Raw genomic sequence first — 27,009 nt, forward strand, 5'->3', positions numbered from 1 at the left:
TTTAGGCCAAAACCACATCCGTGTGTTTTAGTGTGGACTGCCATTACAAAGTGCCAGAGCCAGGGCAGCTTATAAGCAGAAGTGCAGGCCTTACACATTTGAAGGCTTTAAGCCTTCAGTCAGCACAGTTGGGAACTGATAAGGAACCGTTTCAGGGCTTAAGATAGTTGATTTCTCCATGTCTGCTCTGTAGCAGAAAGTAAGTAAGTTAGCATGCTCTCTGAAATTGAGTCTGTTTGGGTACTAACCCTACTTGCCTTGATTTCACCCTCATGAGCCAAGTGTCTTCCAAACGCCTCACTTCCTGACTTCCTCATTTTGGGGATGGAATTTCAATGTAACACTTTGGAGAAACGTAGACATTCTTTTCATAACAGCATGTAAATGACACAGAGCTCAATGACATAGAATCTGTCATGGAACGAAAACTTATTATCTTTAATAATGTTTATCTTTATATCATTAATAAAAATGTGTTATTATCTAGCGGCCTTGTCTATCTGACAAGAATAATTTGAAATTGCATAGATTTTCAAACTAAATTTCCATTAAATATATTAAGGTATGTTTGCTGTTCTGGAAGATAGAGTAAATAAAAATAAAAGGATAATAATAGAAATTACTTCTCTCCAAAGTCTATGGAATATGAGTAATGTCCATACACTAGAATACTGCAAATTCCAGTGCAGTGAAAGTCATTTACAGCTTCCTAATTTCAACATGGATATGATTGCCAGAACTTTTCTCTAATATCTAAAATGTGTATTTAACTATGCCCTTTATTTAGCTAATACGTTAAAAACATAAAAGTATACATTTTAATGGGTTACATTAGATGTTTTGTTATAGGTGTACAGTGTTTAGTCTTATTACACATATCTGCTTTCTCAAATATTATTCATTTTTAAGTGAAAAAAATTAAAATTATTTTGTCTAGATTTCTGAAATATTTCTATGTTTCTGAAATCCAAATATTTATACCAGCTTATAGTTACCCTGTAACTATTGTATCTGTGGAGCAGGCTTTTTCTTATGTCATCCCATTGGCCCTACCCACACCTGTCAACTTTTAGTAATCACCATTGGACTCTTAACTAAAAAAAACAAAATACAGAAACAAACAAAACCCCCAAACAACAAACAACTATTTCATTTATTTTTGATTATAGTATAATTTCATTATTTCTCCCTTTCCTTCTCTCCTTTCAAGCCTTCTCATATACTTCTACTCTCTCTCTCTCTCTCTCTCTCTCTCTCTCTCTCTCTCTCTCTCTCTCTCTCTCTCTCTCAGTTGGTGTTACATACAACATTATGTTAAATACAGAAATACAAGCTGCTTAGCCTGTTGCATAAACTGACGATTTGGTATTAGATAACCATTAGGTGTGCTCTTCCCTGGGGGAGAATATTTCTCTAGGTCTAAGATCCCTTAGTTGTCCATAGTTCTCTGAGGATCAGGGAGTTTGCTGTGATCTTGTGTCTTCTGAGAGTACCAGAAGCTGTACCCATAAAGCCTTACAACATGGATGGGACAAATCCTTGCGTCCTTAGCCTTACACAAGCAGCTCACAGTGTTTAAGAACTGAATTTAGGGCTGTGGAGATGGGTTAGTGGGTAAGAGAACTTCCCATGCAAGCATGTGGACTTGAGTTCAAATCCTCAGCACCCACATAAAGTTCAGACATGACCAAATATGTCCATTACCCCAGTGTCAGGGATGGACACTGGAAGATCCCGGAAGCTTCCTTGGAAGCCAGCCTAGCAGAAAAGCTGAACTTCTTCAGTGAGAGGCTGTGGCTTAAGGGATAGTTGAGGGACATATCTCCTCAACTGGTTTATGCATGTATGCGTAGGCATGTGCATCCACATACACATTTGCACAATATGCGTACTGAGGCACACATCACACACTTCTGTCACATACACAAAAGAGCAGAATTCTGTCTGTTGGGCTCAAATGGGCAGGTAGAAGGTTAGGGGGCACAGATACGTGTAGGGATATGTCAAGCAGAGCACCTCCAATTTGATATATTTTATATAGTTTCCATGTTGGAATCCTGTACAAAATTTATTGTAAGAAAATTGAATGGCTTCAGCTGATGAAAGTAAATAGGTCGGTAAATAAATAAATGCTTTGATTGCCACTGTGTTAAATCTCAAAGTAAGCCACATTATTATCTTCATTTCAATAAAAGTAGAAATTAATGATTTTTAAAAGGAAATCTAATACAACTCAATTTATCCCAAATAACAATAAGGTTAAAGAGAATAATCAGTGTTGCAATTACAGCCTCTTTTGAAAAGAAATGAAAACAGTGAATCTCAAATGTTACTGTTACAGCCAGAAAAATAATGAGAGGAAACTTCTCATGCTGGTTGTACATCTGATCCATGGAACATAGAAAATTATGTGAGAGCTTTCTCAATTCTCTCAAGGATGGTACATAACAAGTTCTATTCTTGATGCATTAAAGAGGAGTTTATTTATTGCATGCTGGGGATCCTTAGGGGACAAGAGCTTAATTCTTTTAGCGAACCCTGGCTGAGCAAGGCAGGCATGCCTTGTTATTAAAATGATAATCCTTTGTGTTACTGAGGATATGGGTAGTTGAGCATTCTCCTGTGAAGGTGGTAGGAGTATGAATTGAAACTGCCAACCTGGAAAGTAGTGTCCTAATTGGTATTTGGAATCATAAACATGTTAAGATCTGATATCTGATGCCTGGTAGTTTCACTTTATAATTAATAGTAAAGAAAGTTATTTAGGCAGGCATTTCTGCACAGAGACCTGACATTATGAGTTTTCATTGTGGCACTTATCTAATCCTGGAAAGATAGAGAAGTCCCATATTTATACAGCTGGCTTTGATATTATAAATATTTTGCTTGTCTTGTTTCATTTATTTCTCTGCCCTGTATATATTTAATTTCTTCCTATCTTAGAGAAAATCATCATAGATGTTATTTCACAATCTCATTCTAGTTTTAATACTTTTATGACATACACATCTCTATCTATTACCTTTTACAGATTTCTTGAGGTTGGCATAAGTGATATTTTTCCATTTCCCTGTAAAGTCAGCTCTGCAGTTTTGTGTTTATTCACTCTGATAGATCCCTCTTACTTCTTTGTATGATGCCCCATGGTTTAATTCTCCCACCTACATAATTTTACTTATTCCTTATCTTCTTTTAAATTGGCTTGCTTTTTTTTTTTTTTTTTGCTTTTGCAATGAATTTTCAGTGAATAGTTCAAAATATTCTCTTATACTCACTTAAGAGAATTTGTCTAGGTTATTGCCTGGGGATAGACTTTTTGGGCTATTGAGCTAGAATAACTTGAGTGCCAAATTGTTTTCAGTCATTTAGATCCTCTGAGTAGTGTAGTTTTAAGTCCATACTGGATGTTTGATATTTTGAAATTTTAACATTACTTTAATATGTGATTTCGTGATCCATGTCATTGAGTCTTGTGGCCTGTGTCTCCCGGCCATTCAGGGTTCTTCCTCTGAGTATTTTCTTTGCTTCTTTTTTTGTTGCTTTTTTTGTTTTGTTTTTCTTTGTTAGTTTCTGTTCCTTGAGTTACATTTTCAAATGTTTTTATGCTGTTCCTTGAATGAATTCATACAGTTGATAGAATATTTTGCTGTTCTATCTGCTTTGGATGTAAACTTATGTTTTAATGATCAAATGTAGGACATTTGTACACTTTTAACATCTTAATTAATTAACTATTTAATTATTTTTCACTAACTAGCCAAAGGTTGTAAACAGCTTTCTCTGCTTTCTTCCTAGGTCCTCTACAGTTTTGTGTCAGATTTGAAGCTCATGCATGTTTGAACGGCTTAGGGGTGTGTTAGTAGGTCTTGATCCATTTCTTCTATGTGCAGTAAGCATAACCAGCTGCTCTCAAAGCTCTGGCTAAGTACTAGACCTGCACTGCTTCTGTGTGCTCAAGGCTTGATTCTCTCATCCACAGCATAATATCCCATTACTACCTATGCCAGGTTAACTTTCTACCTTTCTTAATTGAGGCATTTATTTTTAGTTCATTCATATTCTTATGAATTTTGGCACATATAAATTATTTCAGTAAATTTTTATCAAAATGGCATGCATCTTATCTAATAGACTAGATGCTTCTCCTTTCTCATATATTTTTTCTTTGTTGATGTTTCCTTAAAATGACTTGTGTTTTTTTTTTACATTATATTTACCAATAAATATATTAAAAGTTGAAAGTGTATTTAAACATATTAAAATCTGTGTTTAATTTTAGGAAACCAAATAAAAAACTTCAGAAGCACCTTTTATTATTTTTTATTTACATTTAATAATTATGTTTAGATGGTGGTGTGCATGTGCATGCATACGTGCGTGTGTATACGTGTGTGTGTGTATGTGTGTGTGTGTGTGTGTGTGTATGTGTGTCCGGTTGCACATGTTAAGGCATGTGTTTTGAGATCATGGAACAAATTGTAGGCATTGGTTCTCTCCTTTTACTATGTTTATCCCAGAATTGAATTCATGCCATTAACCTTGGTGATAAGTACCTTAACCCACTAGCATCCTGCGGGTCCATAAAAGCCTTTCTTATAAATTTTGAACTCTTCTACATTTTTCTAAGTGGCTCATCAAATACCTTGATTATTATATGAAAAAACAGGTTTTTTTCTTCATTAATTAATTTATTTGTTCATTTTGCATCCCAATTGCAACCACACTCTCTCCTCTCTTCCCAGTCCCATCTTCCCTCCCACCCATTTCCCCCATACCCTCCTCCCTGCCGCCCCACCCCCTCCCCTGAGTACCATCTTGTGGAAGATTTAGGAGAAGGACTGAGGGAGAAAACAGGTTTTTAAGTACTTTGAGTTTTACAGGTAAGCAGTATATTATCATGTACTTTAAACTCCTCGTCCTATCAAGTCATCAGTTACATGACCTTTATCTTTTCAGGTGGTTGGAATCCATTTTCTCACCCATATAAAAAGCTGGAATATGGAAAGTGGGAGCTGTATATCCCACCCAAGCAGAATAAATCTCCCCTGATACCTCATGGGTCCAAATTGAAGGTATGTCCCTCTTTTTTTTTTTTTGTTCGTTCATTTTTTTCCTTGGTAATGTATTGACATGTAGCGCAAGCTGTCCCCAAACTCACTGGGGCTCATTTAAACCAATTTTGAAGGGAATGTGTTCAATAGCTGGCTCTTTCTTAGTTCCTCAGGTTTGCCTCTCCTGAAAAGTGTGTTATTACTTCAGGTAGTGGATTTATTATCTTTCAAAATATTACATCATTCTTTCCTTCACTTTATTTAGACAATTTAGGATCCCGGATACCTTCTTTGCTATTAAAATTAAGTGCTGAATAAATGAATCTCAAAATGTATTTTCTATGCAAGTGGTAAAATAATTAAATCTGTAGTGAGCTTTCTGAATCCAAAATCTCAAACTTGAAATGCTTCAGACTCAGAAGCCTTTTGAATACTGACATGATGACACAGTGGAAAATTCCATATCATGAAATTTTGTTTCTTACGTAACTTGTTAAGAATTGCAAATGCTTTTCTTCAGGCAATGTGTATAATGCAGAGATGAAATATACTTAAATTTTGTATTTAGATTAAGAGTTTCTCTATAAGATGCCTTATTTATATGCAAGTATTAAAATTTTTTCTAAGTATTTTGGTAAGGAGTACCTAGCCTGTGTCAGGGATGGATGACTATCGTTACGATAAAGCTGCACCGGGTGTCTGTTCTTCACTCTGATTGAAGACCTTTATAAACTTATATTTGGGCTACATGTTACCGTACGCTTCTTTTGCAAAAAAAATTGGTCTACCTTGCCCATATGAAATAATGATTGAAATTATTTTAACAGATTTTGTTATCTATGGTTAAAAATACTTTTTACATTCTCATTCTCATTACTGGTTTACAGCAGGGAGCTATTAAGTGTTAGGTAAACCGCTCTTTCTTCAGTAAGAATCTAAAATTGATGGTGAAGGTAATCAACTAGAAACTGTGATATAGGATGTTATTTCTAGTGTGTAGACATTTCAAATGGTAAGGGTACACTTAGCTGTTACTGTAATACTAAACAGTGAGGTATTTAGTTATTCACTTCTGGAAACTGATGCCCCCTTTGGGAGAAGCTGTTCAATTCTCTGTAAAAGTCAACTGATCAGAACTTTTTTGCCCTTTACCCTGATGGTATCCCTGGGCAGTTTTCTCGGTAAGTAAAACCTGTGTTTTAAGCAGAACTTGAAATTTTATTTCAGTCCACAAAAGGATTGACATTTTTTTTGGTGAATATCTCTTATGAATTATCTTGTAACCATTAACAAAATAGGCATTATCTACTGCTGAAAGTATAGCTCTGTTCTCTCTGCAAAACACTTAAAATTTTTAACCAAACTGTTGAAAAAAATAAATTTAACTACTTTATATCATATTATAAATAAAACCTTTTAAACTTTTTAACTCAATGACAATATTTAAAGATAAAATGATATAATAAAATAAAATAAACATTCATGGCTTTAAAGATCCAAGGAAAACCATGTACCTGAAGGATAATTACATTTGTATTATTCATGTCCTTTGCACTTCATTGTACTTTGTTTAAATCATTTTGTTCACTATTTAAAAATGTGTACCTTTAATACCATTATTAAATGTAAATAAAATAAATTAGCAATTTTTCATAGTTATTAAGTTCCCTTTTTTGGTCATGTGCTTTTCTTATTTGTCAAATCTTGAATTGCATATGGTACACATACACACAGACACAGATACAGACACACACACACACACACACACACACACACAGCACGTATGCATTTTAAATAGTGCTTTTGGACTAAAATATGAACATTGTGTGGTGGCAACACAAAAACTTACCAGGGATAGTGACATTCAAGCATATTTGGAACCCTATTTAGAAGTTGCTCAGGGAGGTAGTAGGAAGAAAGGCATTTAACCTGAGTGTGCCAAGTGAATAAAGGTGTATAATAAACCCAGTCCCAAGGGTATATTTGAGTTTAAATAGGTATTATTTTCAAAAAAAGTTATTTTCATACTTGAGCATGCAGGGAAAAAAACTAGAGACTTTGCAGGACTGTTGAGTTGGAAGTCTTAAAAATGTAACCCCCTCTCTGCCACCTAAAAAAAAATAGATTAGTAACTGGAAATCCAGTGGGAGGAGTGCACATCTTCCTGGGAGGGCTGGACTTGCTTGAGAACTAAAGGGAGTTTGTAACAGCCTTCCAGTGAAGGACCAGAGGAGTCAAGGGGCAGATGAGCTGCTTATTCAGTCCCCTTTTATTTCTGGTATCTTGTTGGACCCTGCCCCTGCGCAAAGCTCTTAAGAATCAGAATCCCAGGACACGGGGTTCACACAGGCCAACCCCCTGCATCAGAGACTAGGATGAAGAGATCAGGAATGTAAGCTTGGCTGTTTCACTCCTCTCCTCTCCCCTCCCCTACGCCCTTCCCTCCTCTCCTTTTGCTTTACAATTAAAATGAAAAGACTAAGCAATGACATTTAGAGTTAACTTATTTTTCACTGTGTAATAGGTGTGTGCACTTTAACTGTTGCTTACCAATCAGTAAAAGGAAATACAGTAGAGGCTTCTTGGCATCAGCCCTTTAATATTTCCAAAGGCATCTGTTTTATTAGTGAAGACTGCTATACCAAAATGCCATAGAATGGATGGCTTAAATAGCAGATGCATTTGCTTATAGTTTGAGATGCTGGAAGTCTCAGAGGCTGTGATAATATGTTCTAAGTGCTCTCTTTCTTTCTTTCTTTCTTTTTTTTTTTTTTTTTTGAAAGTTTTTGAAATATTTTATTATAATTTATTCATATTACATCCCAATTATAATCCCCTTGATCTTATCTTCCTGTTCCCATGCTCCCTCCCTTTTCCACCCTATATCCGTCCCCCCTAGACAAGTGGGGTCCTCCTTCCCCACTGTCAGATCACAGCCTATCAGATCTCATCTGGGTAGCCTGCTCCCTCTTCCTCTGTGTTCCCACAGGGCTTCTCTGCCAAGGGGCAGTGATCAAATTGCAGGCACCAGAATTAATGTCAGAGGCAGTCCTCCATTCTCCCAACCCACCTCCCCTTGTGGAGAATGAGCTGTCCATTGGCTGCATCTGAACAGGGTGTTTAGGTTCTCTGTTTGCAGTGTCCTGGATTGGTGCATCAGTTTGTGCAGACCTGCCCTGGGTCCAAATCTGCCAGCCTTGATAGTCTCCTTGTGGAGCTCCTGACAACTCCCTCCTTCATCCTTCCATCCCCAAACTCTTCCATACATACAACTCCCAGCTCCTCACCCAGAGTCCGGCTTTGAGTCCCAGTATCTGTCCTGACCCTACTCTGGGTCCAATCTGTCAGAGGACATGTATGTTGGGTTAATATCCACTTATGAGTATATCACTATGCATATCTTTCTGCATCTGGGTTACCTCACTCAGGATGACTATTTCTAGTTCTATCCATTTGCCTGCAAATTTCAAGATTTCCTTGTTTTTGATAGCTAAATAGTATTCCATTGTGTAAATGTACCACAGTTTCTTCATACATTCTTTGGTTGAGGGACATCTAGGTTGTTTCTACATTCTGGCTATTACGAATAAAGCTGCTATGAACATAGTTGAGCAAATGTCCTTGTTGTGTGGTGGAGCATCTTTCAGGTATATATCCAGGAGTGGAATAGTTGGGTCTTTAGGTAGCTTTATTCCCCATTTTCTGAGAAAGCACCAGATTAATTCTCAAAGTGGTTGTACAATTTGACACTCCCACCACCAATGGAGGAATGTTCTTCTTTCTCCACATTCTCACCTACATATGCTGTCTCTTGAATTTTTGATCTTAGCTATTCTGACAGGTGTAAGATAGAATGGCAGAGTTGTTTTGATTTCCATTTCTCTGATGACTAAGGACACTGAGCATATCTTTAAGTAATTCTCTGCTATTTGATATTCCTCTGTGAGAATTCTCTTGCAAATAGATCCATATTTATCACTGCACAAAACTGTAAAGTCCAAGTGAATTAAAGACCTCAACATAAAACCAAATCTATTAGAAGAAAAAGTGAACAAGAGACTTGAACTTACTGGTACAGGAGACAACTTCCTGAACTCAGGCTCTAAGGTCAACAATTAGTAAATGGGACCTCATGGAACTGAAAAGCTTCTGTAAGGTAAAGGACACCAACAGTAGGGCAAAACGACAGATTGGAAAAAAATCTTCACCAACCCTACATCCAACAAAGGGCTAATACCCCAAATATATAAAGAACTCAAGAAATTAAACACCACCAACCCAAATAACCCAACTAAGAAATGGGGTACAAAGCTCTCCCTTCTTGAATCAAGAAGGTGGGCATTTTGTTTTGTCACATGGCAGAGAGAAAGGAAGGTAGGTTAGTAGAGAGTACATGTGTGTAAACTCTGAGTTTTATAAGGGCACTGAGCCCACATCAGACTATCTAATTTTGTTTCTACTTAGAGACCTGATTAATCCCCAGTGGCGCCATCTCCAAGTAACATCATCTTAGGAATCAGGGCTTCAGCTTGTAAATTTAAACAGATGTAATTTATTACATAGGAGGATGAGCCTGCTTTTCAATTGTAAAACATGTTTAGATTTACAGAGGTAATTGTTGGAAAAGAAGCAGGAAACCTAATAGCTACACTTGTAACTTTGTTAGATAGGACATTTGAAAACATCGGAAGTTACATTCATCTGTTTCCATTCCATTATATTCCTGGGAAAGATGAGAGTATTTTTTAGGATCAGTTTACAAGATGACAAATTTACGAGTTATTACAAGTTGTGTCTTTATTGGTGTCTAACTAACTGCATGGACCATCCTCTGAAATGTGCTACATTGCAAGGCAGGATAAGGGTTCAGAAAGAAAAGGAGTGGGGAGGGACTGCTACAAATAAAGTCAAATGGGAAACATGTCTCAGGTGTAAAATTTCATGTTGTTACCATGTTCTGTGGCTCTTTGTCTGAAAACCGTGATCTCCAAGTTTTAGCATCTGGAAGATAGAATATTAACTGTTTCCTGAGAATACAAAAGAGAAATAGATTGTTTGTGTAAAGAGTCTGGGTGATAAAATGAGCTAGATTAATACTCAGTATTGAGACCTGGAATGAGCTTGATTGGCATAAGCAAGCAACAAAGAGGTGTGTGCTAGGGATGTGGCATGGAAGAACTTAGTGTCACAGTCATTGCCTCCGAAGACTGACTGATCAGTTGTGATCTTTTATTTCTTGAACATTCCATGTACTGTGTCACTGTCAATTTCCTTCTCTTTCTATTTTTTTTTTACTCTTTTAAGGATACCTGGTATTTGTATATTGAATCTCCTAGACTTTGTCTTTTTCTCTTAACCTATCCATCATCTTGACTTTCTGTTACACTTTGAAAGATGATCTTGTCTTTCATCTGCTTTTATTTAGTGACTACACTTTTGAAGTCTCTAAGGATTTGTTGTTGTTGTTTCTGCTTTTAAATTAGGTTATATTATAAAGTGCCAAAATTTTTTAAAATGTATTTTTTATAAGTTGTAGATTTTTTTTTTTTTTTTTTAAATCAAGTTTTCTTCCTACCTATCCTAGCCTCTCTTTCTGGTATTATTTTCCTCTGTTTTTATCTTTGGATGTCATCTGCAGGTTGTACTAAAGTACAAAGTGATACATGATTATAGATTTATATTTTAACTTTAGATGGGAAAGACCTTTAATTTCTACATACATGGATGCTTCTAGGTGTCTGGGGAATTTCATTGTTAGTCAATGACTAGGAAATAATGGCAAAGAGTGAAGATTTTTTTTTTCTTCCTTCTGGAAAAGTTTTTCTTTTCCTGAGGTGAAATTTGCAGTGCATTATAGTGAGTGGGCAGCATTGGCATGGAGTAGAGGGCTGGACCCTAGTGTACTGGCATCGAGATAAGAGCAGGGAAAATGGATGAATCGTCCATTTACTTTCAATCAGGTTATTTTCCACCAACCTCTGAGCTCACTGTTTCCAAGTCTGGAGGCTCCTAGCTCAGTAGGAGCTGGGATTTCCTGTTTAAGGGGTGGGACTTAGGGTTGCAACTGGGTATATATGGACTTGTTTGGTTAACAGGAAGGCAGCACTCAGGAGCCATGTCATCTTGTTTTAGACTTAGGTTTGGTTTTCTTCCTTGTCCTAAGGGCTTCTGGATGCTGAGATTTTAGAGGGCCTTTGCTAATGTGGTTGGAAAATTGGTGTTTTCAGGTTCTTCCTCTATAAAGTCAGATTGTAGATTTACCTTTCTTTTTCAAATTAGTTTTAAGAGATGTATGTCTATAAATGTTTACCTTCATTTATATATAGGTACTACATGCATGCCTGGGCGCCCATGCAGGTCAGAAGATGGCAAAGACTCCCTAGTTGTGAACTATAATGTGGATTCTAGAACTTAAACACAGGTCCTCTGCAGGATCAACAAGTGTGCTAAATCACTGAGTCATCTCTTTAGCCCACTTTTGCCTTCTACTTAGTTTCCTTTGTTTGTTGTGTTTGTTTATATCCCTCCCTCATCCCATCTCCCCACCCCACAGTGTTCTTTTGTGTAGCCTTGGCTGTCCTGGACTTGCTTTGTAGACCAGTGTGGCCTTGAACTCACAGAGATCCACTTCCCTCTGTCTCTATGTGCTCTGAGTGCTGGGATTACAGGCGTGTGCCTCTATTTAGTTTTCCATACATCTGTTTTTCATTTTTATACAATTTTATTTAATTTATGGTTTATTTTTTCATTTTTGTCCTTTTCTGTTAGTATATTTTTGCCATTACTTATCTACTTGGGTGAGAAAAGAAACTCTGGGGAATTTATCCTTTTTAATTCCAACTTCAAAATAACACCTTTCACATGTACGAAGCGGAGAACACATCTGCTCAGTAGAATAGTTAATCATTTGAGGCTTCCATTGGGTCATTGCATTCCTGTAGTGTACAGTGATCATAAGGTTCTAGTCATTATTATTATTTCTTACTTGCGATGTTCTTTTTATTATATGTGATAATTTTTTCTTCTGTGACCCACAGAAAATCCTTACTCATGTCATTTGTTATCCAGTTCAACTTAATCAACCTCCAAGACCCTGAGACATCTAATTTGTGAGAAAGTACACGGTTAGAATTAGATACTTTCCTTTACCACAGAGATGATTCTTTGTGTTTGCAAATACAGTGTGAATGTTAATGAATCCAAACAACATAGCAGGAAATGGCCTCTTCCCTGTAGATGAGAATAAAGCCTTGTTAAGTTGACTCCTTTTTTCCTCTATTTCTTTGTGTGTGTATGTGTCTCTGAGTGTTTGTCTGTGTGTGTTTCTCTGTGTGAATATCTGTAGTAATGTAATTTTCTGTATAGTAAGTTCTGTGACCTCAAAGATGAGTGAGAAAGTAGAAATATTCCTTTTTTAAGTGCTTATACCTATTATTGAAAAACAATTCTATTTTGATTTTTTATTCCTAATATAATGGTTAAAAAATATTTAGTTTTATGTTTTGTTTTGTTTTGTTTTTTTTTTTTACTTGAAAGATTGCACTCTCAGTTCTGGACATGAGGAAAGGAATAACAATGGAAATGCCATACAAGCAAAACTACTTCCCCCCCCCGAAAACATTTATTGTTATGTGTCCTAAGACACAGTTTCAATTTCATATTCTTTTGCAGAAACTGGCTACATCTTTATAAAACTTCTTGCTTCCTTTCCCAACTTTCATATAATAATCAGAGTTGTTGTCACTCTAAGACATGGAATCTCTTCGTGGTATTCTCCTCTTCTGAACTCTTGGTGATGAAATATTTTGACCTATTTGCTTCTGTATATGATTTTGAATCAGTTGATCAGACAACGTTTTGCTCAGTTTTTATATTCCCCAGTACATTTCTCTTTGATAGTCATGATCCCATGTATGGCTGTGTCTAAATGAACACTCACCTGTCTTCACAGCCATGTGCTTTCTGCTTTCCTCTGTAAATTCCAGGCCTCTTGCCTCTCTGTACTAAGCCCTCCATTTTTACCTTGTGCTTTCCACTTCAATTTTATCTTTATTCTTTATATGAACAATAGTTGACAGCTTATCTAGTTTTCACTAGTTTCGTCCTCTCTCAGAGCATCTGAATGGCTTTTCCCTGCTCAATAGTCTCAGAAATAAGCAGTATTATGCCGTGATGTTTTCCATATTCTCAAAAGCCACTTTTCCTTCACTGATAGTTCCTTTCCCGTTTCCCCTTGAGTCTGCTCCTTCTCATGCTGTGACCAATATCTACTTCAGTTATAGAGCAATCTATAATCCTGTCTGTAATTGATCAGGAGACTTCACTTTTTACACAGAGTTTTGGAGGTTTGCTGATGTCTGATTTGTAGGAGCTCCCTCATGCTTACTCTCTTCATCAACAGACAGGATATTTACTATAGATAACCAGACTTTACAATGGGAAATATTTGTGCATTTTGATATCAAGTTAAAAGTGAAAGAAATGTATAAATCTTTTATGGTAATGTTAATTTCCAAGTGATGGTGCATTTGCTAGTATAAAATCTTAAACAGTATTTAGTCATAAGTAGAATTTCTTTGTATTACAAGAGTCCTGTTAATAGGAGTTAGAGAAAAATTCCTCAAATAAATAGTAATTTAAAGTTTGTTTTAATGACTCTTTCTCATTGACTATGTTTCTTGTTATTTAAAAATCTTCATTGATCCCATTTGAGTAGTGAGTATTTTGTTGGAGAGAAAGAGAGAGAGAGAGAGAGAGAGAGAGAGAGAGAGAGAGAGAGAGAGAGAGAGAGAGAGAGAGAGTTTTGCCTGAGATTAAAGTCAGGTTGCCATGAATATTGGGTAAGAGCTGAGCCACCAAGCTACACCTCCAGCTTTCCAGTCTGTCTTCCTAATTCTGGAGAAGGCTTGATCTTACTATGGTGCCTTGAATGAGAAATGCCTCCTCTCCCTCTGCCTCACTCTCAGGCTTGGGACTGGAATTCTTGGTCCCCATTTGGTGACACTGTTTGAGAAGATTTAGGAGGTGAATATTCTACAGGAAGTAAATCACTCATCGCTTTAGAGTTTAAAGCCTTGCTCCACTTGTAGGACACTCTTCCTGCTTCCTGCTTCATCTCTATGATATGAGTCCACAGCTTCCTGCTCTTGCAGCCTCCTCTGCCTGCTGACTTCTGCCATGCCTTCCCTCCATGAGGGACTCTTAACATTCCAGAATGTTCTGTCTTAAAAGTCACCATGGTCTCTTTATTTTATCACAACAACAATAAAGTGACTAAAACTCTGACTCTCAAAGACTCGAAATACTTTTCTTTCTTTGTCCAAAAACTAAATAATAGTCTGTGGAACTGTAGTTCTTAACTTCCACTATTTTGTCTCCCCAACCTTACTTTCTTGTTTTGTATTCAAATATTTTACATCCTTTTTTATTTTTATTTTTTGATAAGAGAAGAGATTATGTTAAACTAAATGTATACAAATTTGGGAATAATGGTTTCTAATATTTTATTATTTTAAATCAAGACTGAAGGTGGCAGGATGGAGGAATGGCTCAGTGTTTAAGAGCACCATCTGCTCTTCCAGAGGTCTTGAGTTCAATTCCCAGCAACCATGTGGTGGCTCACAACCATCTATAATGAGATTTGGTGCCTTCTTCTGGTATGCAGGCATACATGAAGGCAGAATACTGTATATGTATTAAATAATAATACAAAAAAGGACTGAAGGTGGCCTTAATAATACTGTAAGTCACTGTTTATGAGTGGACAAGACACTGTGTGTAGTGATGCATGCTGCCTGTAATCCCAGCACTCAGGTAGGGAGAGGCAGGATGATCTCTTTGAATTCAAGGCCAGTCTAGTCTACAAAGTAAGTTCAGTACAGCCAAGGCTACATAAAGAAACCCTGTCTTGAAAAACCAATTAATCAATCAATCAATCAATCAATGGATGGATGAGGCCTAGTACTTTGGTTTTATGGTTCAAAATCTGTTAAAATAGGAGCTTCAAAATTATATTTACTTTGGGTATGTTAGGAATCATAATGCTTAGTGGTTTGTTCTTGTAATGTGTGAGAAGTTGCAGTCATGAGATGATAGCACACTTACCTCAAATTAATAATTAAATGTTAACTCTAGGCATAGCACACATAAGCTCTGTGAGACTTTTCTTAATTGAATACTTTCTCAATCCTTGAAGAATACTCATTCTGACACAGAAAAAAGATGGAATTTTGAACTGTACTTACTACCACTGTGTCTACTTAAGGGACCGTAAATCACAGCACAAGATGAAAATAGTTCACTCATCTCTTTTCAATGTCTAGATCCAATCTTATTTCAGCTTGCTTATGTTAAAACTTAGCCCTGTGCCCTGGAGCTTTTGTGGCAGGCTCAGAGGAGGAAGAGCTTCTGTAGTTCTGCTGTCCCTTTTGATTTTCAACTGAAGACCCGCAGAGTGTTTCCAGTGAGTCACCAATGGTAGTGGAAGTCATTAGGAATTAACAGCTAATGGGCTGCTTTCCTTATAGCTCATTTATAATTGAGTGCAGATAGATGAAAATCAAACACAAAGGGAACTCAATTTTATCATTAATTTTGACTTTGTTTAATGGATGATTTCTGTGCACACAGCAGCCTTCCTAATTTGTCTGTGTGTGATGGAGAAGCTAATCATGTACAGCTCGGGGAACAAATAACATGTGTTTTCCCCAAAAGGGTCACCTTTGTAAGCGATCACAGGGAGACAGCCCTTCTCTTTTCTTGATTTTCTTTCTGTAAGCATTCGTTAAGAAAACATTTGGTGCATAATTACAAATGTATAATGGTTGACCTCTTAGAATTTATTTCCTAATTTAGGGTATGATAAGGCTGAAAATTTGCTCCTTGTAAAACATCTCCCTCTTTCCTTCCTTTTTAAACTTAGGGTTCTTAATATATGTCAGGTGCTATTTAAACACTTCCTGAAGATCAGCTATATTAGTGCTAAAATCAACACTTTCCACAAGTCTTAGCATTAAAGGAGAAAATTAAGGCACAGAGTATGAGATGTTTGTTTAAATGATAATTCTTAGCACATTGGAATGTGTTTTTATACTAAAGGTTTTCCATTGGATACATGACAACAGGAACAAAACACTAGAGACCATAGTAAAAGAATCTTGTATCTTTTGTTAAAAATGTTCAGTGGTGCATGTCTGATAATCCTAGCACTCTGGAGGCAGAGGTAGACGGGTCTCTGTGAGTTCAAGGCCAGCCTGGTCTGCAAAGTGATTCCAGGACAGACAGGGCTGCCCAGAGAAACCCTATCTTGAAAAACAAAATAACCAGCCAACTAAAAAAAAAAAAATCAGTAGAACAGAAGTTTAAAATAAAGTTTCCCAAAGAGCCTATAGACATAAATTGACATGGCTTGAACTGATGGTATTGCTGGTCTCGACAAGTGTGTGTGTAATTAGTTTTATGGCCATTTAAATCAGATTATTAAAGGGAAAGCAGAAGTTCTGTTAATAGCTAAATGTAAGGATATGTGAAAGTATATTCATGTTTTATTTCTTCCTGCGGTACCCTTAAGTTTGCCTGTCAGGGCCTGCTAAAAAATACAGAATCAGAAAAAAAAAAAGTGATCCCAGTGTGTAGTTTACACATGTGTAGATTACACATGTTGCTAAGAAGGACATCCGTGACCTTATAGAACAAAATCCTACAACAGCCATAAAACAAAAGTGAGGATCATGCCAGATAGAAACCCAGTTGTTTATGAATTGGTACAACTATGGTGACTATAGATGAGGTGAAAGTGATTGTGACTCACACACACAAACACACACATACACACACACACACACACACACACACACATGAAAAGAATACAAGAACTAGTGTTGGGGTGCTACTTTAAAATTCTGCCTTCTGGATCTAGTGCAGTAATTACAGCAACAGTAGCTATGGCTATCTGCATAGGACCTGCACAAGATTAAGCCCATCAAAATTCTAGACTAGGTGAGGGACAAGTTCTTGAGGCCATACCTTACTTTTAGCTAGTGGCAGTTGAGAGCTTCTGGAGCAGGGAAAAACATTCTTGAGGTGTGATTTATTGGTGGTTAGGTACCCTTGCTTCACTGGATGACCCCACAGCCTGCCACATAGGGACAATATGTAATGGACAGAGAGGGTTACAGAAACAAAAAAGGTGGTGAAGCTATCAGGAAATGTGCTGGAGTGTGTTGGGGCAATTGGTGGGGAGCATGAAGGGTGAATATGATCATATTAAACAAATACTAGCTTCTTATGGGCCTCATGGAACAGCAAATGGAACATATTGTTTGAGAATAAGAATTGGCTTAAGATAGTGAATATAATACATTGAAATTAAATAATCCTAAGCAATAAAATGTATTTCAATATTCCTGTATATTCTCAGGAAAAAAAGTAAATATAATTAAGGAAATAAGATAGAGTCAGACAAAGCTGAATCCTGAGGTCCCACCATATAATTTCTTATATCTTGATCTTAATGTGCTTTGCTGTCCCACAACACATAGACTGAAATGTTTATTTTTCTTGTAGAATGTGTGCAAATATAGAAGGTTTGATTATAAAGCATAGTGAATGAAGATAACAAGTGACAGCAATCTGGCTCTGTATCCTTCTTTCTTCCTTCCCTCCCTCCCTCCTTCTCCTCTTCTTTCTCTTTCTTTTCCACTTTTGCGTATTATTTGTTTTAGTTTTGGGGGCAGGGTTTCTCTGTGTAGTCCTGGCTGTTATGGAATTTGCTTTGTGGAGCAGACTGGCCTCAAACTCAGAGATCTGCTTACCTCTGCCTCTGGAGTGCAGGGACTAAAGGTAGGTGCAACAATACCCTCGTGCATTTATCTATGTATACATGTATGCCAACTGTCTCTACAACTAAATTCAGGGAAGGCTGTGTCGGACATTTGAGATAAAAATATAAGTTAAGAGTTTGGAAGAATGAGGTTGGTGCAGTAATTCAGTTTGTAAAGGCACATGCCTCCCTCCAAACCAGATGACTTGAGTTCTTCCCAGAAACCCACATGGTATAAGGAGAGAGAACCAATTCCTCTGATTGCCACACATGGGCTTTGGCACACATGTGCGATCATGTACAGACGCACACACACACACACACACACACTCACACACACACACTCACACTCACACATACACACTCTCACACACACACACACACACACACACACACACACACACACACACACACAGGCATGGATGAGTAAGTATACTTAAACGAGGAGAAAAATAAGTTTGGAAGACTGTTCTCATTTCTTAACCTAGTTAAATTTGTAATCACTCATCATCTTCTGCACTGACCAGAAACCTCCTTCAGCAATACACTCTGTTGTTTTGTTTCATACACTTAGTATTGCTTTTGTTGACTATTGAACGTAGCCCCATGAGGTGAGTCAGTGCTTTAGTACAGAGTTCTTTTCTCACTCCCTCACCTCACACCTTATGAACAAATACTGTAGAACATAAGGTATTAGGAAAAGGATGTGTGCCAACTTTGTTTCTTGTTATAAGAATTCACAAAAAACATTTTCAAGTATTTAACACAGTACTAGATGTACTTTACAAAGAAAAATGCCATTGAAGTAGGCAAGTTGGCCTACCATTTCAAAGGCAAGCATTAGCAAAACGAACCTTACTAAAATGAGAACATTCCTAAAAAATGCCTCTTGTAGTATATTTGAAGGTAAAACTATAAAATATCAGACAGGAAACCTTTTCAGCACTCTGTTCCTAGTGTACCTTGCCACTTCTCTAGTGATATTGTAATGAATTTGTGATATTGCAGCACCCTTCTGTGGTAACGACAGCCCACGCTTCGGCTCTCAAAATCATCTGGGCTTTGTCCCTGTCTGCCATGCTGATGAGGTGGGGAATCCTTTTCTCTTCAAGGTTTTCATCTGGGTCTCCTTAACCAAATGACAAATAACTATAGATTAAAAAAAGCAAGCAAGCAAAAGAAAAACAAACCAAAACTGTGTTAATGAGGAGCAGTGTGCTTTACATATGGAAAACCTGAAAGGAGAGGTGTTCAAGGTGGCTGCTTAGCGTTTTAGGACACGTAGCACCCTCAACAATGAACAATTTTAAAGTAAGGCCAGAGCAATAGGAAGCAGTTTTAGGCACCCACAAGAGTGGTAAGTACAGGGACTGACACTACTAGGGTAAGGTTTGTTTGTAGGTCCCTGTATATTCTCTGGGGTTTTCTATACTAAGAGAAATGCCTCTAATTCTGCCTTTATGCAGAAAAGGGAGGATTCACAGAGGGCTGTTCCTTTATTTGCTTCAGTTAAAAGTTCATATGTCACAGAGCAGCTGGCCACATTGTGATTCTGCTTCAGGCATCATCGTTGTCCACTCACATCTGTTTACTGGCATTCTGAAAGGTAAATCCTCAAACTTAACCTGTGTCTTCATCACCTGAGAAATGAGCCACTCTGATTCAGGAAGTTAGGACAGTCTGGGAACTTAACACCCAGTGGTGCTGATGCTGCAGATCCAAGGTCACATTCTAAGAACTGTTCAAAGGATTCTGCTCTCCAAGGCACATGACCCTTGGAATGACATATAGAACTTTGAAGAATGGAATTGCTTTCGTTTATTTATTTTCTTCTTTTATTTCTTAATAATTTCTTTTAGATATCAGGGTGCCTAGCAAAATGTGAAGACTATTTTTTTGACTAGTTATGATACAACTGTGCTGATACCAATGAAGAAGCATATGGATCAGATGAAAAGAACAAATATTACTTTATTTTGTTGAACAGAGAAACTAAAGGTAGTGACATGTTTGTTGACTCTCTTCATTTTCCTCACCACCTATTTGCATTTTACTTTCCCCATACCACACAACCATTTAAGTTGTAGAAAAACAACAACAAAACAATCCTAGAAACATTTTTTAGCCTCTTCGAAAGAAAGATTAGGATGCAGGAATTCATACAGTTATGTTAAGCCAATAATTAGTACCCCTACACAATATTTCTTATAGGGATGATATTAGAAAAAAAAACTAAACTAAACCAGTAAATGAAACCAGTGCTTTCTAATGCTGGTGTCCATTTGCCATCTTATTAGCTGGATGTCACAACAGATTATATTGTACAATTGGATGTATTAAATATCTTTGGAATGCATGACTTCATTATTTACCAGTTTTAGGTTGTGTTTTTTCAAGCAACTTGCATATCTGAGCCTTTTCCTGGTTTGTACTTCAAAGCATCTAATATATTCAGGCCTTTTTTTTTTTTTTTTTAGGAAAAATACTCAAGTGATTTTCAACTTTCTGACTTGTATTTGTAATAAATAAGACCTGTAGTTATAACTTTTTATTCTACCTGGGTATATTTTTCATTATTTAAGTTTTGGTTCTTCTAGAACACATTTGATAGTGCAAACTATGTCCTTTGAGTTTACTGTTTAAAGCACTTGAGGAAGTCATACTGTGTCTCACCTGTCTATCTTATATGTGCAAAGTGCAGGTTCACACAATATACATTCCTCCCAGGCACGCTGTATCACAGATGCTTTGTTTTAAAGTTGCACAAGTCAAAGGCTATCAAGTCTCATCTTGGTAGCCTGCTTATTCTTTCTTTGAGTGCCATCAGGCCTCCCCACCAAGGATAAGCTGAAAGTGGGAGGGAGGGAGGAATGGGAGGATACAAGTCATGGGACAACAATTGAGTTGTAATCTGAATAAATTAATAAAAATTAAAAAATGAAGTTGCACAAGTGTTATGACCTTTCAGGAGCCTCCTGGCCCTGTGCTCTTTTGCACTGTCGTGGTAGCATAGTGTGTACAAATGAGAACTGTCCTTTGTGGCACTGAGTAACATCATGGCTTTTGACAAGGTACTCTTTTGCTTTAACTATCCAGTGTCAATATAACAGTACTTAGAACAGAACTGATGAGAGGGTTGAGTCATTTCCTTAAAAAACAAGACAAAATGAGTCTTTTTCCAATCAAATGCTCCTTAATTATTTTTTCATAAATGCCAAGCTTTGTCCATGCATAGGTCAAGAGACCGTACTGCCTTACGGCTAGTGATTGCATTATTGCATACATTGTGGGTACAGAGCTCTTATTTTATATATTCATACCAAAGTACAATCTGATGGTTGTAAGTAGTTCAACACTTGCCCTCTCCATCATAAAGTCCAGACTCAGTTTTTTAATGATGTTTATGAAATCATTCCCAACAATAACTGAGAATTTATAATGATGTTTATAGTAACTGTATTTTGTCAGCCATGTCCTGAGTATAATTTGTCTATCTCCCTACAACCTCAGAAGAAAGCTCACTGAAATATGTGAGAGAAATGAAAGAGACTGGGAGACTGAACTGAAGATAAGTAGAAAATATTTAGTGAAGTGAGAACTATTGCAAAAAAGAGAAACTAGTTGGGTTGAGAATAATCAAATTGGAGGACTGGGCATAAATGATCAATAAGTTCTAATCGATATGATAAGACATATCATTGGGAAGTATGAGTATTTGCGAGTATGAACATTTGATAGCCCTGGGGTTCTAGTCATTCTGCCTGCGGATTTCAACCCACATCGTAGCCAATTGTGTCTTTATAATTGGAAATGAGAAAGCTTGCATTATCTTTTCAGTGATCTCTACCAATCTCAGGATATTTATATTGTTGTCTCGGCTTTTGAAGGCTATCAATCATGTGTTGGTTGACCAATTAATTATTTTGTGACCTGTATGACTACTTAAATGTACTGTGCTGAAATTTTTGTAACTGTTAGCTATTTTAGTTTATAATTATTTACGGTACATTATATATAGCTATAACGTAGAAATGTATTATGAAGTGAAGATACCTTTGTGAAAGGCTCCGTACCGGTAGTATGTCTCAGTGTTGTTGAAGATCAGTTCACCTAACTAATTTGTATGTTAGCAAGCAAAGGTCCTTCTTTGCCATCTCTGTTTACTTTTCTCTATATACTTACATAAACACTCTCTCTCTCTTTCTCAATCTCATATGCATACAAGCACATGTTTACACACACACATATATTGAACATGTGTGTGCATTTTCTTTGTAAAGATCCCAAGGAAATTCTTTCTTTCTTTCTTTCTTTCTTTCTTTCTTTCTTTCTTTCTTTCTTTCTATCTATCTATCTATCTATCTATCTATTATCTATCTATCTATCTATCTATCTATCTATCTATCTATCTATCTATCTATCATCTATCTGTCTGTCTGTCTGTCTGTGCATCTGTATATAGAGAGACATCCTGGGTGTGGTGGTGCATGGCTTTAATCTCAGGATTCAGAAGACTGAGGCAGGTGAATCTCTGTGAGTTCAAGGCCAGCATGATCTGCATAGTGAGTTCCAGAACAGTTTGGGGTAAATAGAGACAGAACATTTCTATTCTAAGTATGCTATATATTGAATATTTTAAGCATTTAATTTGCTTAATACCTTGTTTGATTTTGTTAAACTCTTGCTCATCATCCTATGAGGCATATATACTTATCTATAGCGTAAACTAAAAATCTGGATATTAAAAGTATGACAAATTTTACCTAAGCATATATATGGCTTAAATATTTAAACTCTATTTTCTGCCATGTACTGACTTCATGTAGAGGCTGAGAAACTGTAGGAATCTTAAATAAGATTTTAGAAATAAATTAATGAATAATTCTAAAATTAGATTTATTACTTTTGTTTTACTTGTGAGTGTTTTGCATGCATGTATGTCTGTGAACCGCATGTGCTTACTGTTTTTGGAGGATGGAAGAGGGCATTGGATCCCCTCGAACAGGAGTTACTGATAGTTGTGAGCAACCATCCTGTTGCTGGGAATCAAAGAAGTTCTTTTATCCATTGAACCATCTTTCCAGCTCCCTAAGTCCTATTTTACAGGGTAGGAACTTGGTAATTGTTTACCATATTCCAATTAAGAAAAGCAAACTCTCTATTTGTAGCTGTGTTCACATGGCAAGCAGATGAAATAGTTGTTCAGTAGCTTTCTGCATGCATAGATGCTCTGTTTTAAGCTGATTTTGCGTATTTGCAGTTTATATTTAAGTGTGTCTGTGTGTCTCTGTATTGTCTGTCAATATTTAACCTAAGGTCTAACATTCTTTTTAGGATGTGTTTCCCAGAGTGATGGTACTGTTTTAATCAGAGTGAATCTGGTATTGGCTGTTACTATCCTTTATTTTAAGGCTAATGTTTATTCTCTTAGTTACAGCCATTTTCTTTACTTTGAGTCTTTCAATACATTGGATTTCTTTTTAACTAGTTTAAAGGGTTTATTGTATTCTGATTTACAAAAATGCATTTTAAAGATATGAGTTAGTGTATAAAGTGTTGTGGGCTTATTTTCAGCAAAGAGAACCTGCATACAATAATAATTTTCAGTGTTTTCATAACTGTGCCAGGTATTGATTACTTTTGTCTATATTTCTTCTGAAAAATTAAGAAATCTGAATTTTCAATTGGTAATTGGAACCCATTCATTTTTACATCTTTAACATTGGAGGTCTTAGAACCCTCCAATATCTAAAAATGCAAATTCTACGGTTTGAAATATAAACACTTATAAGACTTGATACTGTTATACTATTTCATTTTATAATTGAATGCTCTACAGGGAAGTTGAAGCAGCCTTTCTTTTATTATTGTGAATTACGATATTTTACATTGATTTAACTATACTTTTTATGCAATTAAACTTAAAAGGCTAAAGTAAGCACAGAATTTGAGTTTTCCTTAAAGGTACTTTTAGAAGCTCATGAGGTTATGTTCAGAATGTATCATTTAAGTGTCATTTTGTCACTGTGTCGCAGTGGAGTTCCAGCTCCCTCTTTTGGGAAGCCAAAGCATGTTATTTAGATCGAGAGTAAATAGTTCTTACATTTGAGCTTACTATCTTTTCTCCCGATCATAAAGAAGTTAAATCCTGCCCCCTCCCATCTGAGATGCCTCACTGCATTGAGAGATCCTGTTTCTAAGGCACACACATAAAGCCTGAGCTCACAAATGAGCATGTACCCTTTTCCAGACATGGAGAACTCCATCCACTTGATTGTGTTTCAACACAGAAAACTTTTTATGATTTTAAATAGTTTTATTTTTGTCAGTTTTACTTTTAAAAGAGGTAGTTGTTATTACTTTGTGATCATTAAGAAAAACATAAAATGTCTATTTTTATAAACTCAACCAAACCTAGTAACAACTAAGGAGATTGAAATGATCTTCAGAGGCCTGGCTTCCACCTCCTGTCCTCGTGTGATGCACTTGTGGGTGTTCTTCCTACTCCACTGTCAAGGTTTTATAAGTCTGTTTTTCCTTTACCCTCTTTCTTTCTATACTAATATGCTATTCATTATCATAAATCACTACTCCTCATCCCACTTTGTGTAGCACGTATCCCTGAAAAGATGAATAATTATTTTGCTTCCTTGAATGCACTATCAACCTAATGATCCTATGCCTCCATGAATAAAGTGATGCTTATAATATTAGTGGCTTACAATTAATCTGGTAAGCATTGTATACTGGTGTGAATAGTATAAAATTATAAAATTTAACTTTCATGTTGTTATATTTTGTATATGTCTATTTTATTAAATAGTTATTTCACAATAATTTTGTACTTTCATAAGCTATTTAGAAAGGAAGGTTGCATTTGCACTGCTGTGGATTGCAGGAACCCAATCACTTTCTATCTTGCTTTCTCCTTATGTCTTGTGTATCTAGATCTTAGAACTGCTGTGTTTTTACCCTCTAAATTGGTCAACAGAGTTGAGTTTCTTACTGAATGAGACTTAGCTACAAAGAATGAAGGGACAGTAACTCAGATTTAAAAAAGGAAAAAAATTGTTTTTCATTTTTATTATTTTTTAATTTTTTTTTACATATACATTTATATTATTACACAATAAACTACCTACAGCAAGAAGAGCCACAAAATGATCAGGAATTTTATAAATGTTACATTCATAGTATTTTGGCTGTTTGTATTTGGCAGCCTTGAAGAAAATATCTTTCCTATCTCGGTGCATCTAAATTTCTGAGTATATATCAATATCTATCATATCTCATCTTGATCAACTTAAAACATATATCTAGATTTAAAAACATCTTAACCCCTAAGCAACTAAGCTTAATTGTAAAACTAAGCTATCTTGTCTTCAACCCCATCAGAAACTTGAGAAGGAATAAAATTAATTACCTGAGTAGACAGGAAATGCAGCTTAGCAGCTTCCAAAATGAGAAAATGACAGAGGCAATTGGCTGCCTAGACAGTCACTCAAAACTCTCTATAATGTTTGAGTATCATATTCTGGCCCAATATATCTGACATACTTATCTATGAGGCAGGAACTATTGGGGACTTGCTTACCTTACCTTGGCAGAGTTTGGCCATCAACTCATCAATAGCATCAACTCTGCCTGCATCCAAGCTTGCCTATTTTTAGGCAGAATTCTGTCTGTGGTAGAAATGAGGACATTTGCCCATTGACTGATTAACCCGTCTTATTGTCAAATATTCTTTAAAATAATAAAAACATCTTTAAATGCCATATTCTGTAGGTCTCTCAGGTTTTTTGAAGACTTTAACTATTTACTTTATCTATCTATGGAATTGTATCTATCTGTTAAACCTAAGATGTATATTCTTGTAATAAAAATAGACTAGTAATTGACATTGCCACGATTTGATCAACTAACAATTACTCTGTGTTACTTAACTACCCTAAGCAGCCTGTAATAGCACTTTCAAAGTATTGGAAGTAAACATTGTATTGTAATTGTATGGGTACAATTCTGTATGTTAAAGTAGAATATATATATATATATATAATGTTTGAAGAATAATCTTAAATTTGAATTCTATACCAATGTATCAAAATTAGAAACTATTAAAATTCCCCAAAGAAGACTGCTGTAAACATAATATAAAATAATATTTACATGAGTCAGTAACTGATAATTGCATTTGTGCCTATCTTCACTTTGATAATTCTTATTTATTTCTTTAATCTTCATAAATTACTTTACTCAAAAGTAATCATTCTTATTTGATTGAAACCACTATGTCAGCCTACAGAAAATCACTGTAATATAACAACAATGGGAGTGCTTATGCCTATTTTCAAACATGGTTGTGATTTGCTTCTGAATTTTAAAATACCCTTTTAACATATACATTAGAATGTTATGCCAAAATATAGATTGAAGATTATATTGTTAATGCTTTTTTTTGACTTTGTCAATGTCATTGACATTTTCATATTTGTATCACACTTGATTTACTGTATCATCATGTTAAATATGGTGGGTTTGTGATGGCCAATTAATTCTGTGTCACTGACTGACATCCCATTTATAAGCAGCCGTGGGGACTGGCTTGAAGGGATAACAATAATGAAATGATGATTTGCAATGTTTTGCATTGGTGATTACAGACAGCACCTTCCATAGTTCTCTGTTCTGTGAATGCACACACTCGTCCTTCAAGCAAACATGGAAAAGTTAGACCATAGTCACGATTAACTCTCAACACTGTATAACTGGAAATAGGATATTTCACCATGGACAGTTTGCATGAGTATTTGAATGATACTAAACGCAATCAGAAGCTGAGTTTCAAACTCTGTCATTTGTCTTGCAGGGATATCTGTAATCCTTCTAAACTCATTTCTTAGCCAAACAGAACACTGTCTGTTTCTGAGACAGAAACTCACAGTTAAACCAAGAATTCCATCTACAGTATGGCTACTTTCTAAAGATGTTCTTTTCCATTTCCAGAGATTTTGGCTGTTTCAGGTCCACATAGGCTTGCCTACGTCTAAGCACCTTTGGTCTCTGCCATCTCCTAGCTCCAGGTTTTCAGCCCTTCTACATTTTCTGTTCTTGCCTGCCTAATTCAGAAAATGAATCCAT

The 27,009-nt window shown here is 36.2% G+C and overlaps 1 protein-coding gene across 1 annotated transcript in view; it reads left to right on the top strand.

Annotated features, from left to right (window-relative positions):
* LOC127192808 (1,4-alpha-glucan-branching enzyme) overlaps positions 1–27,009 on the top strand; it is a 115,476-nt gene that overhangs the window by 71,373 nt on the left and 17,094 nt on the right. Inside the window, exon 3 of the mRNA XM_051150134.1 lies at positions 4,957–5,072. Coding sequence (XP_051006091.1) covers positions 4,957–5,072 — 116 coding nt within the window. The remainder of the gene's footprint in view (positions 1–4,956; positions 5,073–27,009) is intronic.

The sequence above is a fragment of the Acomys russatus genome, chromosome 8, assembly GCF_903995435.1.
Source record: "Acomys russatus chromosome 8, mAcoRus1.1, whole genome shotgun sequence".
NCBI classification, from domain to species: Eukaryota; Metazoa; Chordata; class Mammalia; order Rodentia; family Muridae; genus Acomys; species Acomys russatus.